Source organism: Palaemon carinicauda, chromosome 31, assembly GCF_036898095.1.
Source record: "Palaemon carinicauda isolate YSFRI2023 chromosome 31, ASM3689809v2, whole genome shotgun sequence".
Classification (NCBI taxonomy): domain Eukaryota; kingdom Metazoa; phylum Arthropoda; class Malacostraca; order Decapoda; family Palaemonidae; genus Palaemon; species Palaemon carinicauda.
The window spans coordinates 25,934,437-25,951,808 of NC_090755.1; the positions used below are offsets into that span (position 1 = coordinate 25,934,437).

Genomic DNA, 17,372 nt, shown 5'->3' on the forward strand with positions numbered 1-17,372 from the left:
AAGGTCAAGGTTAAGGTAGGGGGAATAGGGAAGGCAGGTGTCGCCCTGCTCCTTATAAGGAGACAAGGCACTAAGAAGAAAAAATATATATGAAGATAGGACCCTGTTATAATGGTTCTGTTATATCACGTTCCCTTTTGTCACTGTTGCAGATTTTAGGTCTTCCAAGGATTTTAAATAGTGGCGTTTGAATATGCTGGTGATTTCCATTCTGTATATCTTTTTAATTCTTCAAAATTCATGTGATGAAAATAATTGACTGATGTTGCTACTGCTCGGATATCATGGGCATGTGGACAGATTCCGGCTTGGTTTGTTTAATAAAATAAAGAATCTATTGTTTGATTCCTTTCAGGGAAATGGTTCCTCCATTCTCTCTAATAAACAAAGGGCCTGAAGACTTTTTAGAAGTTCTATTCAAATAGCCTTCCAGAGTGTTAACTGGGCACATAGATCGATCCTGTGGAAGTGGGATAATCTTCCACGGGGACCATCTATTCTGTGGATCCTCATCCTTTGCTAAGAATTTTCTATCTGGAGAGAATAAAATTTCACCAGAAGAAAGATAATCAATATGATTTGGTTCTCTAGATAAAGCTGAGAGTTCAGATATTCTGGCTCCTGAGGCTAAACTTATTAAAAATAACGTCTTCCTAAGAAGCGCTATATAAGTGCATGACCCATTATCAGTGTCAGAAGCTAGTTCAAGGACATCATTTAAAAGCCAGGAAACTGTGTGAGGACAAGTTACTGATTTTAGTTTAGTACAGGCTCTCGGAATAGACGAAAAATACGAATCTGTAAGATTAATATTGAACTCGAACTGAAATATTTTCTTTAAAGCAGATTTAATTATAGTAAGAGTATTATTGGCTAGTCCTCCTTCAAACAAAGTACTGAAAAAGGTAACTGCCAGATTCTTAGTCATTGTCCGAACCTCTGAATCTTCCAGAAATTTGGCTAACTTCCTTACAGCAGAATCATATTGCCGAAGTGTCGATTCTCATTTATCTGACACTAGGAACAATGTGTTAAGAGGGTCAATTTCAGCATCTTTTTGAGCTGCAAATTTCATATAGTCCATAAAGTTAGGGCACTCTGAATTCTTGAGGAAGCTGACACACTGAGTTTGTACTATCTGTGCTAACTTTGGTTCGGGAATCCTCCGAGGTCGGAGTCCCGGTTCCACCAAGAGAGGAAACCAGTTGCTTTTGGGCCAATTGATGGCATTTTTAGATATTGCATCAGTCCAATTTTTGCCTTACTTGTCCAAAATTGCATCTGTTCAAAATTGTCTTACCCTAGTATATATTGAATGGTTCAAATGTATTTGGCTGTACCTGCACAGTGTTTCATTATGGTTATACTGTAGCTTTATTATAAGATTTAATGTGGTGTTTTGTAGGGTTTGGAACAAATTAGGCGATTTACATGTAAAATGTTCTCAACCCGAAAAAAATCAAGTTACGAAAGCCAGTCCAGAACTAATTAATTTCGTGTTGTGAGGCATTACTGTATATTCTACTTGCTTTGTATGGCATTTTCTTGTATGATACAAGGACTACACAAGGTAAAGTTCAGGACAGAATATCTGTTTTACCTTATAAAACTGATACACATAATTCATTAAAACCTTCGAGTACATTTGAAATATCATCAACATCTCCTTGTACGCCTATTGACGCAAAGGACCTCAGTTAAATTTCACCAGTCATCTCTATCTTGAGCTTTTAATTCAATACTTCTCCATTCATCATCATCCTCTTTGCGCTTCATAGTTCTCAGCCATGTAGGCCTGGGTCTTCCAACTCTAGTGACTTGTGGAGCCCAGCTGAACATTTGGTGAACTAATCTCTCTTGGGGAGTGCAAAGAGCATGCCCAACCCATCTCATTCTACCCCTCATCATGATCTCATCCACATATGGCACTTGAGTAACCTCTCTTAGTTTCATTTCTAATCCTGTCCTGCTATTCAACTCCCAATATCCTTCTGAAGGCTTTGCTCTCTAATCTACTAAATCTATTGGAGATTGTTTCATCGTGATAGCATGACTCAAACATGTCCATTGAGTAACAACAATTTCACTAAACTGATATATAGTCACATTTTTATATGTAATTCTAGGCAATTTGATTTCCAAATTTTACTTAACCTAGCCATTGTCTGATTTGCTTTTTCAATCTTTCACTAAACTCTAATTCTAAAGACCCTGTATTGGAGATCATAGTTCCTAAATACTTAAATGATTCTACCTCATTAATCCTTTCTCCTTCCAATAATATTTCATCTTCTGTTGCATACACCGTTCTCATCATCTGTCTTTCTTCTATTTATCTTCAGCCCCACCTCGTGTGATATTTCATGTCTTCTAGTAAGCAAGTATAGCAAATCCTGTGGTGTTCTGCCAACAAGGACAGCAAACTCTCGGTCTACTAGATTCCTATCACCAATCCACTCCAAACTTTCTCCACCATCTTTTGACTGTTCTACGCATTACAAAATCCTTGAGGAGGATAAACAACATAGGTGACAACACATCCCCTTGGAATACTCCACTGTTCACTGGAAATTAATTTGATAAGACTCCATTAACATTAACTTTGCACTTGCTATGCTCATGAACAGACTTAATCAAATTTACATATTTAATAGGAATTCCATAATAATGCAGGACTCTCTACAAAATTGGACAGTGCACATTACCGAAGGCTTTTTCATAGTCCACAAATGCCATCAAAAGGGGATTTCTATATTCTACGAATTGCTGTACAACAGTTCATATAATTATTACAACTTTACAGAAAATTATGTAAATGTAAGAATAAAATATCTTTACAATACAGTAATTGACTTCTAGCATCTTTATAAGAAGTATATAACTATTGTAATTATTTTTCTTTTTCAAATATTTATTAGCAAAAATCCTTAATACTAAATAAAAGCATTTCTTTAAGCACTTACCAGTATTACTTTGAGTATTGTTCTGAGTAGCAGGAGGCGTGGAAAGACCCAAGAGATCCGCAGAGGTGGAATTGTTCAGCTGGGGAATTGAAAAGGCTGCATTGGAGGATTTCGTCTTGGACTACCACATAAAAATAAGACAAAATAAAAGTGTATAACAAAAAAAAAATTATACAAATTAAAATCAGCTAATAAATACATAAGTTTTGAGAGGAGGGGTCACAAAGTTTAAGCAAGATGGTTTCACAGATGACATCTAACACATACCATTATCTACACTGGGCTAAGATTTTGTAAAGACTGAAAACTCCTGCTGTAAATACCTTGATTATTCAAGGCTCCCAATTACAATTATCTAAAGATCAAAGTCAATTCTAAAAAAAAAAAACAGTCTAAAAAATAGGTAACTGGATGTTACTGACTGACAATATGAAATAGAAATAGGCTGTTACAACATGAAACATGCTATTTCAGGGGGGGAAATGTCTAAGATGTGTGTACTAGATAGAAGGGACAATATACAGCACAGTACATCAAATCTAGCCCAATAAAATTAATCTGCTCCTATTTCCTTTTTCACTCCTTTAAATTTCTTAAATAAAATTCAAAGAACTCAAAAGGCTACTACTATATCAACTTCAACCCAAATTAAAATCTGATGATAAACCTGGTTTGACCTTCATACATATACACCAACTAGAAATCTTGGCTAAACTTTTTGCAAACTCATGGTTTCCCATATAATATAAATTTCCATTTATTCATTATCACATTCACCCCATTGAAGGAGAAAAATAGTCCAAATTTCCCCACTTTCATGTACAGTATAATAAAAATAAAACTTCTATTTCATAATTTTTTTTCATCAATCAGATAGGCCTTAGGCTTAGTATATTCTATTAAATCTAAGAGATATTTGTAACAAAAATTGTAGCAAAGTAATGTCAGGATGCCAGAAAACTTTAAATCAATCAATTGTAGCTAAATGAATTTTAAATTTAATAGCTAGGCTGTGATATGCTACAACTAAGAACAATAAGTCTCTTCTATAGTGCAGCACACAAAACAAACAGAGTTGTGCTGGAAACTTGGATTGTGACAAGAGTACAGTTTAATCAAAACATTGCCCATTACAAAAATTAAGGCTAACTACATCAGTAAGCAACACAAAGCAAGGTAACATGCCCCTACCTATTACCTATCATGAGCAAAAATCAATTTATAACAAGTAATAATTACCTTAAGAATTAAGCTTCAATATTATAAAAACAAACCTTTGTGACAAACAAAAAGTAAGGGGAGAGAAGACTATAATAAATATATAATGAAAATTAAACAAATATTTACATAAAAATAAGAATAATTACACTAAAAGTAGAAGTCAAGTAAGGTAACAGGTTACAGTGTAGGCCTGACATCTATGGTATTTTATATCCATGCCCAAATGGACTGAACATCATAAAATAATATTAGATAGATGGCTTATCTCTATGAGTGATTTCCCTCTAGATATCCTTTTAATATGCAATTTTATTTTAGAGATAACTAATGAATATTGAACTCAATTTACAAGCTTTTTTCCTCATAAAAACCCACTAATCATATATTGTAGTTTTTCTGTGGACAAAGAAATTCCACTAAGAATTGTAAATTAAACAAGTAATAATACTTTTTCCTAGAATACAGCACTAGTTTTTGTGTAGGTTTTCCCAGCAAAGGAGGAATGGCCAAAGTTTGAAACAGACTTGGTAGTGGTATACTAGTGGGGGTTAGGAGAATACCAAACACACTCCACACAGAATACTGATCAGTTCTTCATTTGACACTAAGAAAAAGAAATTGTGGTTTGTTAGAGGAGATCTCTGACAGACTGGAAATTTAGCAGTACTGTCGTCATGTGAGAAAATTTCCTCTTCTTAGTTGGTGGCTGAGGCTGATTCTTCCACAGCTTTCCCATTATGCTTGGCCTTATCCAAGAAGAGATGTCGAAACAGGTCCTCACACAGAAGAGTACTATGGAGTAACTCATCTACTTCTAAAGACTTTCTGGATTGTAGCCAGCCAGAAACTTGCCATCCAAAGTCAAATTATATCCAGGCAAAAATCAAAGGTGATAACGAGGTGTGTAGGCTGTTACACGAAATTTACGTGAAAGTAAAGTGTAAGCCTTTTGAGGGTCGGGTGTATGTGCGTAGCAAGTTTGAGGGTTGTGGCTTTAAAAAGGGTTGTGTTGGAATCTTGTGCAGCAGTTTCACATAGGAGTACAATATTAATTAAAAACTTTATTAAGGATGTCAATTATTCTGGTTATTAAAGTTATTCAATAGGTTAATTTACATGTGGTTAATATTGATGATTATGATAAATAATGTTGTGATAATGCTCTGTAAATGGCAATTTTCTGGTCGTGAAGGTTTTATATAAATGTATGAAAATCTGTGTAACACTAGCTGTGGTTGTTAAAGAATTAATTAAAGCTGCTAACCAATAATACAGTATGGTTTTTTTTTATGTTCATTTCATTTTACAAGATCTTTAGTATATAAATTTTTTGTGCATATAAAATGTTTGGAAGATTGAAAGACATGCACGTGTTTAGGGGTATGGCTAACGGTATGTCTGATCATTTTTTGGTGGAAGGAAAATTAGCTGTAGCAAGAGTGGGAGAATAGATTGGAGGATGTAAAACAGAGCTAATGAGGGTTGAAGAGTTAATAAAACCTGAGGTAAAAAAGAGAATATCAGGGAAGGTTGAAAATGGCATATGACAGAGTGAAAGTGAGAGAAACTGGTATATTAGAGGAGTGGAAGTTAGTAAAAGGAAAAAAAAAAATTGGGGGGGATTGCAGGTGATGTATGTGGCAAGAAGATTGTTGGAGGCAGCATGAGGAAGGGTAGTGAATGGTGGAATGAAGGAGTGAAGGTATAAGTGGAAGAGAAAAATAGAGGGCATTAGAAGAATGGCTGTAGAGTAATACAGTAGGGAGGTATAAAAGATATAGAGAAAAATGTGGAAGTAAAACGCAAGGTAACTGAGGCAAAGAGGGCGGCTGACCTGAGGGGGGGTCGGGGATTGGGTCATTCATATGAAGAGAATAAGTAGTAGTTTTGGAAAGTGAAGTGAAGTGTAAGGAAGGATGGTTCGAGAATTGAAGAGAGTGAAAGATGGAAATGGAAGGTTGTTAAAAGGAGAGGAGGCAAGGAAAAGGTGGGCGGAATATTTTGAAAGTTTATCGAATGTTGAGGATAATAGGGAGGCAGATATAATTGCTGTTGCAGGTGTTGAGGTCCCAGTGATGGGATATGAGAATGAGGGATATATTACAAGAGAGGAAGTGAGGAGAGCGCTAGATGAAATGAGAGTAGGAAAAGCATCTGGTATGGATGGTGTGAGAACTGTGATGATAAAGGAAGGGGGTGACACTGTACTTGAATAGTTGGTGAGATTGTATAATGTGTTTTATGTTGTCAATGGTACCAGTAGATTAGATATGGGTATGTATTGTACCACTATATAAGGGTAAGGGAGATATGCATGAGTGTTGTAATTCAAGGGGTATTAGTTTGTCGAGTGTGGTTGGAAAAGTGAATGGTAGAGTACTGATAAATAGGATTAAGGATAAAACAGAGAATGCAATCTTAGAAGTACAGGGTGGTTTTAAAAGAGGTAAGGGATGTATGAATCAGATTTTTATAGTTAGGCAAATGTGCGAGAAATATTTAGCAAGAGGTAAGGAGGTGTATGTTGCGTTTAAGGAGGTGTATGTTGCGTTTAAGGATCTGGAGAAAGCGTGGAGAAAGCGCATGATAGAGTTGATACGGAAGCGATGTGGAATGTGATGAGGTTATATGGAGTTGGTGGAAGGTTGTTGCAAGCAGTGAAAAGTTTCTACAAAGATAGTAAAGCGTGTTAGGATAGGAAATGAAGTGCGCGATTGGTTTCCGGTGAGAGTGGGCTGAGAGAGGGATGTGTGATGTCGCCATGGATGTTGTAACTTGTATGTTGATGGAATGGTGAGAGAGGTGAATGCTCGAGTGCTTGGAAGAGGATTGAAACTGATAGACAAGAATGATCATGAATGAACGGTAAATCACTTGCTGTTTGCGGATGATACTGTACTGGTTGCGTACTCGGAAGAGAAGCTTGACCGATTAGTGACTGGAAGGGTATATGAGAGAAGGAAGTCGAGAGTTAATATGGGTAAGAGTATGATTATGAGATGTACGAGAAGGGAAGGTGGTGCGAGGTTGAATGTCATGTTGAATGGAGAGTTACTTGAAGCAGATCAGTTTAAATACTTGGGGTCTGTTGTTGCAGCAAATGGTGGAGTGGAAGTAGATGTACGTCACAAAGTGAATGAAGGATGCTAAGTGTTTGGGGCAGTGAAGGGAGTGGTAAAGAATGGAGGGTTAGGCATTAATGTAAAGAGAGTTCTGTAAGAGAAAGTGATTGTACCAACTGTGATGTATGGATCGGAGTTGTGAGGAATGAAAGTGACGGAGACAGAAATTGAATGTGTTTGAGATGAAGTGTCTGAGGAGTATGGCTGGTGTATCTCGAGTAGACAGGGTTAGGAACGAAGTGGTGAGGGTGAGAACAGGTGTAAGAAATGATTTAGCAGCTACAGTGGATATGAATGTGTTGAGGTGGTTTGGCCTTGTTGAGAGAACGGAAAAGGCCATCTGCTAAAGAAGGTGATGAAATGCAAGAGTTGATGAGAGAAGTACAAGAGGACGGCCAAGGTTTGAGAGGATGGATGGAGTGAAGAAAGCTCTGGGTGATAGGAAGATAGATGTGAGAGGCAAGAGAGCGTGCTAGAAATAGGAATATGAATGGCGAGCGATTGTGACGCAGTTCCGGTAGGCTCTGCCGCTTCCTCCAGTCACCTTGGATGACCGCGGAAGTAGCAGCAGTAGGGGATTCAGCGTTAAGAAACTTCATCTGTGGTGGATAACGAGGAAGGGTGGGCTGTGGCACCCTAGCAGTACCAGTTGAACTCAGTTGAGTCCCTTGTCAGGCTGTGAGGAGCGTAGAGAAAAATTCCCCCCCCCCTTTTTTTTTTATTTGTTTGATGTTGGCTAACCCCCAAAATTGGGGGAAGTGCCTACGTATATATAGATAAACTTCAAGTTATGAAATTTTGTAATATTTGTATCAGATTATAAATTATTCATAACAGGTGATTAATATTTAGTTAATTTCAATTTGCTGTAAGAGATTTTGGACTATTATCCTTAAATGTACTCAATGTTGTTCACTTGTTCTTCAACTTATAAGCTTGAAGAATCTGACTTGCATTGTCTGAAGGCAAATTGATCGTCCAGTGAGGTACTAGTTAAATGGCTGAATAATGCCTATGATAAGGAATCAGAAATAAAAAGGAATACCCAAGTTGATCCAATGGATTATGTACCAGATGATACATCTTACACACACTTAAAACTGAGCAACTTTAAGCAAAACTTACATTATAAAAAATAAAAGTGGTTACCAAAGAACAGTCCCATCCTGACAAATCCAGGAAACACAAAGACCTTTGTAACAGATTTTTTTAAAGTATGTACTGTACTTATGTTGAAAATACAGAGCTTCATACCTTTTTATGGCCCCCTGCCTCCAAAGGCGAAAGAATTCTGTATTGTAACACTAGATAGGTCTTTTTGTTACTTGAAAAAGATAAAGAACCTAAAGAGACCAAAGACTTATGTCGATGACTATCACAGAAAATGAGGGAAAAGCAAAATACTGAACAAAACGCTTGACATGGTCAATACTGTAGAGGCATCTCAATCTTGAACAGTACAAATTGGCATGAGAAAGATTTCTTTGTCCACAGAAAAAATGCCAATATCGTGGTTAATGGGGTTGTGATTACACTATTTAGTAATGTACTGTATTGAACAATGCTATACTAGCAAAACAAAATGATTAGGTCTGTAACAACTGGAATCTAAAATTACATAATCATATATTTTTAATTTAGTTTAAATTATTATGGGATCAAAAAATTGAAATCTTTAATGATGAAATACCCTACCTTTTCTAATGCTGGGGCTGCACTGTTTTCTCTGGCTTGCACTCGTGCTTCTTTCTGTGCTTCTTGTGCTGACATTCGACCACTCTTTTTCTTAAGGACAGCCAAGATGGAAGATTCTTTTTCGGTAAATGGTGGCATCTCTTCTAATACTGTTGCCTGAAAAAAGTAACACATCATGTTAAACCGGAAAATTATTCATCATTGCTTTAAAAAAAAAAAAACTGTCAACTGGTCTAAGGGCTTAGCATTAATATTTTTGCTTGTTTTCATCTTTTCCCTTTACTGTATAGTAAAACAATTTTCTTTTATCTGACAATGAAAAGGAAAGTAATTTTTCCTTAATCTGCCAATAGAAATGGAAGTAAATTCTTTTTAATGTCAATGGAACGGGGCGTAAAAAGAAATATTAATTAATCCAAGTTTCTCTATGGTAATTTGCTATTACTTCAATGTGTTGAAGTTAGGCATGTTAACATATATATAGAGAGAGAGAGAGAGAGAGAGAGAGAGAGAGAGAGAGAGAGAGAGAGAGAGAGAGAGAGAGAGAGAGAGAGAGAGAGAGAGAGAGAGAGAGAGAATACTTACCAAGACATCTGTGGTAGTGGTTATAGAAAGATGAAGATATTCTGAAGCTCGTTGTTGAAGTTCTGCATCGGATGACCTTAAGTTGGAATTAGACTTTAGGACATCTTGAATTTGTCCTTTGATTTCAGGGAAAAGATTGATGAACTTTATATATGTGGTGAGCAGTAACGCTCTTGTTCCGGGTGAACACAAGTGGTACTGGAACAAAAAAAATATATATTTCCATGTCTAACTAGGAACAAAAAAATATATATTTTCATGTCTAAGAAGGAACAAAAGAAAGAACAGCAATGCATATAAACCATGAAATTATAAATATACAGCATTTGATGGAGCATTCTTGCATTGTTCTGTAGCAATCATCCTTCAAAATAACATGCTGGTTATGCAGGCAATATGATAATCAAATAACATCAAGTTCAAGTTACTTCGTACCTTAGAATGTAATAACTGGAACTGTACAGCTGGGGCTGATCTTGAATCACCCGCTATTAAATTGCCAAATTCACCAAGGATGTAGCCTCCCACTTTTACCATATTTTCATGGCATGCTGGGGCTTGCAATGCCTGGAAGATAAGAAAGCATTGCATAACAAAATAACTTGAGTATAAGGGGCATACCGTAATCTAAATAAAATACCCTCTTGAAAAACATTTCTAACATTTCGTATGCCATGACATGGAACAATAGGCCTTGCCCATTGCCTGAGTAAGTGTTCTTTGCTGTTTGTAACTTTATCACTACTGAAAAAGTTCAAATAAAGTTATTAAAAATAACACATACTTAAACTTCCAAGTAATCTAATTACCACGTATCCACTTTCCCCTAGTCCTATTATTCATCAATTTCAAAATACTTTGTTCTTGCAAGGATACTTTAATTCATCCAAACAATAAGTCTTCTTCATTTGCCTAATATATTACTAAAATTACAGAATCAATAAATATGTTTCACTGACTTTGTCCTACAGAAATGCTACTCTAATTTTTTCAAGATACAGAAAGAGAACAAGCAACCGAAGAACGTATACTCTGTACAATACTAAGAAAATAAACACTTTTTAAAACATATTAAAACCACAAAGTAGTTCTTTCTCAGGTAACATTCTGAATACTATGCAAAAACCACTATTGAGGAACACAGCAATGGGGTATGCAAAAAAAAAAGACATTTTCAATAAAAAACATCACAAATTTTTAATGTAATTCATATTTTTCCTAGCTATACAAACCCAAGTCCTTTAGGTAGGGAATATGTTTTCAGTGCAAGTTAGATAGCTGCCGGATCATTTTAACGAGTAGTTAAGCAACAGGTGAGAACGAGAGCGAGGGGCAGCAGCCCCTTACCTGTCAAAGACATTTCACTTATGACCTTTTAGCTCTGGACTGAGGGGGATGATTGAGGAGGGAAGCTTAAACTTAATATGTAATTTGTTCCTACTGCTTGGTGGGTTGGAAGTGGCCCCTAGAACTGAACTGGTAGGTTTCTTTTTCTTTCCTAGAAATGTCACTACCTGGTACCATATGGGAGCTAATAAGATGACTCCAGCAACCTCCTGTCTATCACTGGGATGAATAGGTTGATATGGCCTGGCCTGTCCAAGAAGTTGGTACGTGGTCAAAGGAGGGAACCCTTCCACTGAGGAGATAGTAGTCCTAAATAATATACCTAGTATATGATGGCCAATGGGTTGGTATACATTCCATCATCTTCCCCCTTGTCTAGGGAGGACATCCATCATCTTCCCCCTTGTCTAGGGAGGACATCCATCATCTTCCCCCTTGTCTAGGGAGGATGGAAGAGAACTTCTCTAGGTTGTTAAGAATGAAACTCAGAAGTGTAGTTTACCAGCATCAAGTCAGATTCAGCAAATAACACTTTGTCCCAAAGAGAAGGGCAGAAAGAATGGGGGTAAAGAGCCAATCATTCTGCTTTCATTCTAGACTTACATCAACATATACATTACCATAAACAAAATTCTGTCCTGTATAGGATCTGGCCATGCTACCCCACTACTTGAGCAGCCACCACAACACTAAACACAAGCGTGTTAAGGGACTTGTGTATATTCCTGTAGAATAAAGGACATGAAGGAGATCTGGTGCACAAACTACAACCATCAACACACAGATGATTTCAAAATTCCTCTTGAATGCCAGGGTGGGGTCTAGCCCCTGACTTCACCAGTTCCAGCTCTGGGTGGTACCTTGACTCTTAGTAGTCGAGGCATATGCATTAAGAATCAGTGCCCGAAGACCAAAAGAGATAGTATTCTAGACAACTCTTTCTTGGTTCTGCTAGTGCTAAGGATAAGTCGTCGTCACTCAGGTCTGAGGTGTAGTGTTTTCTTCAGACAGAACTGCAGCAGTCTTACGGGGCACAAAAGCATCTCTCTGTGCCACTTAACACTTCACATAGAGAGGGGTGGGCAAAGGGTTCAAACTTGGGGTTGTGTCTTGGTAGGTTCCGAATTTGGCATTATGCCCTGGAACCAAACTAAGGAGCTCCTTGCACTTCCCAGAATAGAAGACTAAGGCAGAAAGACCACGTAGCTCGAGTAAAGTCTTCGCGAATAATGAAAGAGAGACATTCTTGAGTCAGAACATTGACTGAGGCTTTCCCAAAGGCTTGGACATGGGGTACCGAGATCAGCAAGATTGTTCGAAGCATATGCAACTCCTTTGAGAAAGAGCTCTATCCCCCTTCCCCCTTCCGTCAAAAGACCATGCTTAAGTCTGAACAGTAGCCTTGACAGTAGACAGGGGTTCTTCTCTCGGCAAGGAAGATGAACCCTGCAGTCTGGTCAAGAGATCGTCCAACCACAGAGAAATCCCTTCTCAGACATTCACCGTAGAGGATGGCCCACTTTCTGTGCGACTGTGTGGGCCAAGGGAGTTCTCTTAAGATCTAACAAGGCACAACAGGCTACTATTTGGCACGAGGCCATCTGGAAGCCACCATTATCAACCCGAGTCCCTGCGTAATACCAACACAGTAGATTCATCAACAGAACATGGTTGGACGAAGGAAGGACATCACCATCCAAGTTGCATGTCTGGAAGAGAAGTCGAATGGGACTTCACTGTGAGGATTCCTCATTCAGACCACTGGTAAGGTTGACACAAGCCTCCTGTCCTGCTGGCATGAGGAGGAATGGGGATCCCTTTGGCTGACCAGTTATTCTTCAAACAATACTAAAAAGATTTCTGGCCTAGACGACACTCCCCCATGGGAGGGGAATCCCATAGGGTGCTCCGACAGGAACATCAACAATGGGATACACTGTCATGAGGAGGGGTAGTCACGCTTAAATGGGAGAGGAAGCCCCAGACCCCCTAACATAAGAGATTGGATGAAGCAAGGGGAATGAGGAAGAAGGTATGATCGGGTCGAGAATATACATGGGGAACCTCCCTCAACCGGGGTAACACGTCATTTCAGCCCCGGGGACAGCCAACACATCACTGTAGTCACCGATACAGGACACACTGACCACGCCCTTCACCACTGGCATCACCAAGGAGACACTGGAACTGAGGTGCTACCTAAAAGACCTACAGAGGCCCAAACCTTCCTTAGTTCACACTCGTCATCAGCTGTAGCCTAAACAAAGAGCCTCCAACCTTAGATGCTACGTGGCGAACACAGGGGGAACCCTACACACCACCAGAGCCTGAAAGCCCACTGACATAGCTCTGACAGCTCCTTACTCCTAACACATAGTCTCCAGGGCCCGAGCCTTGGGTGTAAGCACAGGAGTGGTGGTAGAAGACACACCAAATCAGCGAAAGAAACCAAAGCTCTCTTCCTCCCCATCAAAGCATAAGCCTGACAAAACATGGGAGGCCACGACCTACACTCCCCCGTACAAATGTTTTGCTTCACTTCTTAATCAACAGCCAGCATTCACTTGCTGAAAGAAAAAGAAAATGACAAGTTTGATTAAGGGGGCATCAGTATGCCTGTAGTTGGTGCAGCTGAAAACATAAGTGAAGACTTTTCCCAGTAAGGGGGCAGGGTTCCTTGTCTTTACTCCCGCTTGTCCCTTAACTGCTCGTTAAAACGATTCAACGTAATTCCAGCTCAGACTGAAATCACATTCCCTACCTAGAGGATGATGGTTTATATTTCCCGTACAAGCAAAAAGGCTTTGCAGGAGACTCGCATATAAAGCATATTGTGCATTATAATCACTTTAAAAATAATTTCAAAATGTTCATTTTGATAAACAAGTTGCATTGCATACAAATATATGTCGGAACTACAAAATATAAAAATAATTACATCCCTACCTCAAATACTGTCTTTGCTGCATAACCTTGTACATCTTCTCTATTGACAACAATCTGAATAACACGATACCAAACTTCTTCAGACACATAATCTCCAGCAATACGGATTAGATTGAGGATGACATCTACGTACCACGTGTAATCTTGAGCATACTTTTCCGCAAGAATTGCCACTTTTAGCACCTGCATAAGAAAGTTTAACAATTATACTTTATACAAGCACATTCTTTACAATACTAATGCACTGAATTTAGAGAATCCCAGCAAAAAACCTAAAAGCAACATTATATCAATTTTAATCAAACATTCAAATCAATGGATTACATGGGAGAATGACACTGATTTAATTTATTGTTAATTTATTGTTAAGCCTAACTTGGGACTGTATTTAATACCTAACATAGTGCATTTACTGTAAAGGGAAATTCATCTATACAAACCTAACCTTTAAGCTGTTAAGGTATGAAATAGTAATTGCAAAAATGGGTTACAAGGGAGGGACACCAAGGTTCAATTTTTTTATTCAGAAGATAATTCTTCCATTAAGGACCATAAACTTATAACAAATTGCGTGATTAATAAGCATAGTTTGAATTATAAAGAAATATATGCATACAGCCAACATTAAAAGAAATCCTACTTCCCTAAACAACTAAATGAAATACAGTACTATTCCTGAAAGTAACCAACCATACAGTAAATATCAAATTCTCAACACCAACAATACATACCATTTCTTCTCTAATAGAATAATCGGCAGTTTCTAAATAATTGAGCATTTCTTGCACAATTTCCTCAGCATTGCTTCTGTCGCACATGGCATACAGCAAATCAACTGCTCTCTGCCGTACACTGACATCTCGCTCAGTCTGGTTGGAAGAAAATTCAAAATTCATGACAGATGTTGAATATACTGGAAATTTAAAACATCAAACAAATTCTAGGTTACAAATATTTGGGCCAAAATATTCTGCACATCATCTTATTTCATTTTGGAAGAGATTTTTAAATTACAAAATGAGAACTACAGTATATAAAGATCCAGATCCTTACTCCTCAACCAAACTGCACAAACCTTAAGGGCATTGATGACAGTTTCTTGATGCTTCTTGACTGCTTCATGAGAGAATTCTGAAGTGGCCAAGAGACACATGGTCTCCAGGGCTAAATACCTCAAATTGGTTTCGCGATGGGATAAGAACTGACCCAGCTGATTACAACCACGAACTAACAGGTTCGGTTCACTGTAAATAATAAAGTCAAATTTAGAAAACCTAGCAATATACCAACTTTAAAAGTGTTATACTGTATTATACCGTGATAAAAAAGTGGAATTAAAAACCTAGATATGGATATGTTTAGACAAAAGACTTTAGGGTCGATAAGGAAGTGGTGGAAAAGGTAGATAGACGAAGACCGAGACCAGATGGCAGTTCAGAATGACATGGTACTGTACAGGATAGAAGAGAATGGATGGAACTTTCACGTCTTTTTCTATAAAGGAAAATGACAAAATTATTTTACAATGATGATTTGAAGTGCTATATTATGTTCTTGATAGATCATCTCTGAATCTAAAATTAGCATCAATAGTAAGGAATTTGAAAACTTACCTATCAGAGTGGATGATTATACTAATTGCCTCAAATAATACAGCATTTTTGGCATTGGAGTGTTGAACCTGTAACAAAATGAGACAATTTTAATCAGTCCATTGTATGACTTTTCTTTAAAGAAAATCTTCTCCCGCAAATTTGTAGGCCAATAATAGAAATCTAAATATATTAAAGTGTGAGCTGATGACCAAATCTGTGCACTCTGCCGAGAGTTTAATCCCCTTATATATAGTCAAAGTGTCACTTCGCAAAAATAATCAAATATAAATACAAATCAATAGTTACATCTAATAAAATAAAACCTAGAAATCTAACCTTTTTAGACTTCGGTGGTTCCTGAGCCTTATTCAAAATTGTATCTAGACATTCATTAAGCCGACCTCGTACACCTGGATCTTCTGGAGGTGGATAATGCTGAAGAAGACGCAGGAGCTTGACAGATAGCCAAGGAGCAGGAACAAAGTAGTAAGTGTAGTCTTGAAGATCTGTGTAACTGGCAGTTACTATCTGCAAGTATAAGAATGATTACTTTAAAACTTCAAAAGCTCTGGTCATTTCAGATCAAATACATTCTAGCAAAAGCTAAATTATCACAAATTTTAAGTAATTTGTATTTTTCCTAACATACTTACCGAGAAACACTTTCTTAGGAGGTTACTGGTAACTCCTCTCAGACGACCAGAGTTTTGTGTAGTTTACCCTATCTCCATGTTCTATAGTGTCCTGATTAGCGGGAGAGAACGTGACCTAGGGGCAATGCCCGATGAAGGTCGCGTGGCTTTGAGATCGACCCGGCAGTAAGTTTTATGTAAGGAACAATACTCGAGGTCAGTGAGGCACTGCGGGGATGGTTGGGGGGGCCATAACTCGAAAGTGTTTCTCGGTAAGTATGTTAGGAAAAATACAAATTACTTAAAATTTGTGATTTGTTCCGACACAGAGACTTACCTCGAAACACTTTCTTAGGAGTCTTACACCTTAGGAGGAGGGAGTGCCCTTAACCCCTGACCCCGATGGACAGTAGGATAAACTACACAAGAGACTCATTAAGTGTGGTATAACACTTACCCTTCTGCAATGTCTTCGTTGTGCTTGATATTGGCGAATTTGAGACTTGTGTAATGAGCGATAATCTTGATGACGACTGATAGTACGAGAAAAGTGAGAAAAGGGAAAATATAGAACTCAGATCCTTGTGTCTAGATTCTTTATGTTTCGCGATTGAGCCTGGGGCTTGAGCCGTCAAACCGAATGAAGGGCTGAGATGACCGGCCCGATGGAAAACCCATCTAGGGACCTTCTCGTAGTCCTTGAGATAATGTGCAGTGAAGGTCGACTGGTTGGACCAAGTTCCCGCTTGAAGAACCTGAGCTACCGACATGTTCTTTTCGAATGCTAGGGAGGTGCTAATGCCCCTAACGTCGTGAGCCCTGGGTTTCCCCGGTGTAGGAAGTCCTCCCTTTAAGTAGGCTTGCATGATCACTTACCTGAGCCAGAACGAAACCGTATTCTTGGATATGTTTTTCTTCGTTTTACCCCATGAGACGAAGAGATTCTTAATAGATGGGCGGAGGTTTGCCGTTCTCTTAAGGTATTTCATAATAACCCTGACCGAGCACAATTTTAGGTCCTCCGGGTTTCCTTTATTCGGGATTGCCGGAATAGAAAAGCTCTCAAACCTCGGATCCCACACCGAGGGGTTCTGAGTCTTGGCGACGAAGGATGTGACAAACTTAAAGGTTACCTCCTTCCATCCCCTAGAGTGCTCCACCTCAAATGACAGTCCGTGTAGCTCGCCCACCAACTTAGCTGAGGCTAATGCTAGCAAGAAGACCGCCTTGAACGTGAGATTCTTGTCATCAATGTCTTTTAATGGC

The 17,372-nt window shown here is 38.3% G+C and overlaps 1 protein-coding gene across 3 annotated transcripts in view; it reads right to left on the reverse strand.

Moving 5' to 3' along the window:
• The window catches only part of AP-2alpha (adaptor protein complex 2, subunit alpha), a 92,758-nt gene that overhangs the window by 43,888 nt on the left and 31,498 nt on the right, over positions 1–17,372 (reverse strand). For 2 of the 3 annotated variants that reach the window (XM_068355064.1, XM_068355065.1), the window contains exons 6-14: positions 15,811–16,002; positions 15,493–15,560; positions 14,955–15,123; positions 14,611–14,748; positions 13,880–14,062; positions 10,022–10,153; positions 9,587–9,784; positions 9,002–9,157; positions 2,964–3,084 (exon numbers count right to left, since the gene is read on the reverse strand). In XM_068355064.1, coding sequence (XP_068211165.1) covers positions 2,964–3,084; positions 9,002–9,157; positions 9,587–9,784; positions 10,022–10,153; positions 13,880–14,062; positions 14,611–14,748; positions 14,955–15,123; positions 15,493–15,560; positions 15,811–16,002 — 1,357 coding nt within the window. The remainder of the gene's footprint in view (positions 1–2,963; positions 3,085–9,001; positions 9,158–9,586; positions 9,785–10,021; positions 10,154–13,879; positions 14,063–14,610; positions 14,749–14,954; positions 15,124–15,492; positions 15,561–15,810; positions 16,003–17,372) is intronic. The other variant, XM_068355066.1, reaches the window with a different exon arrangement.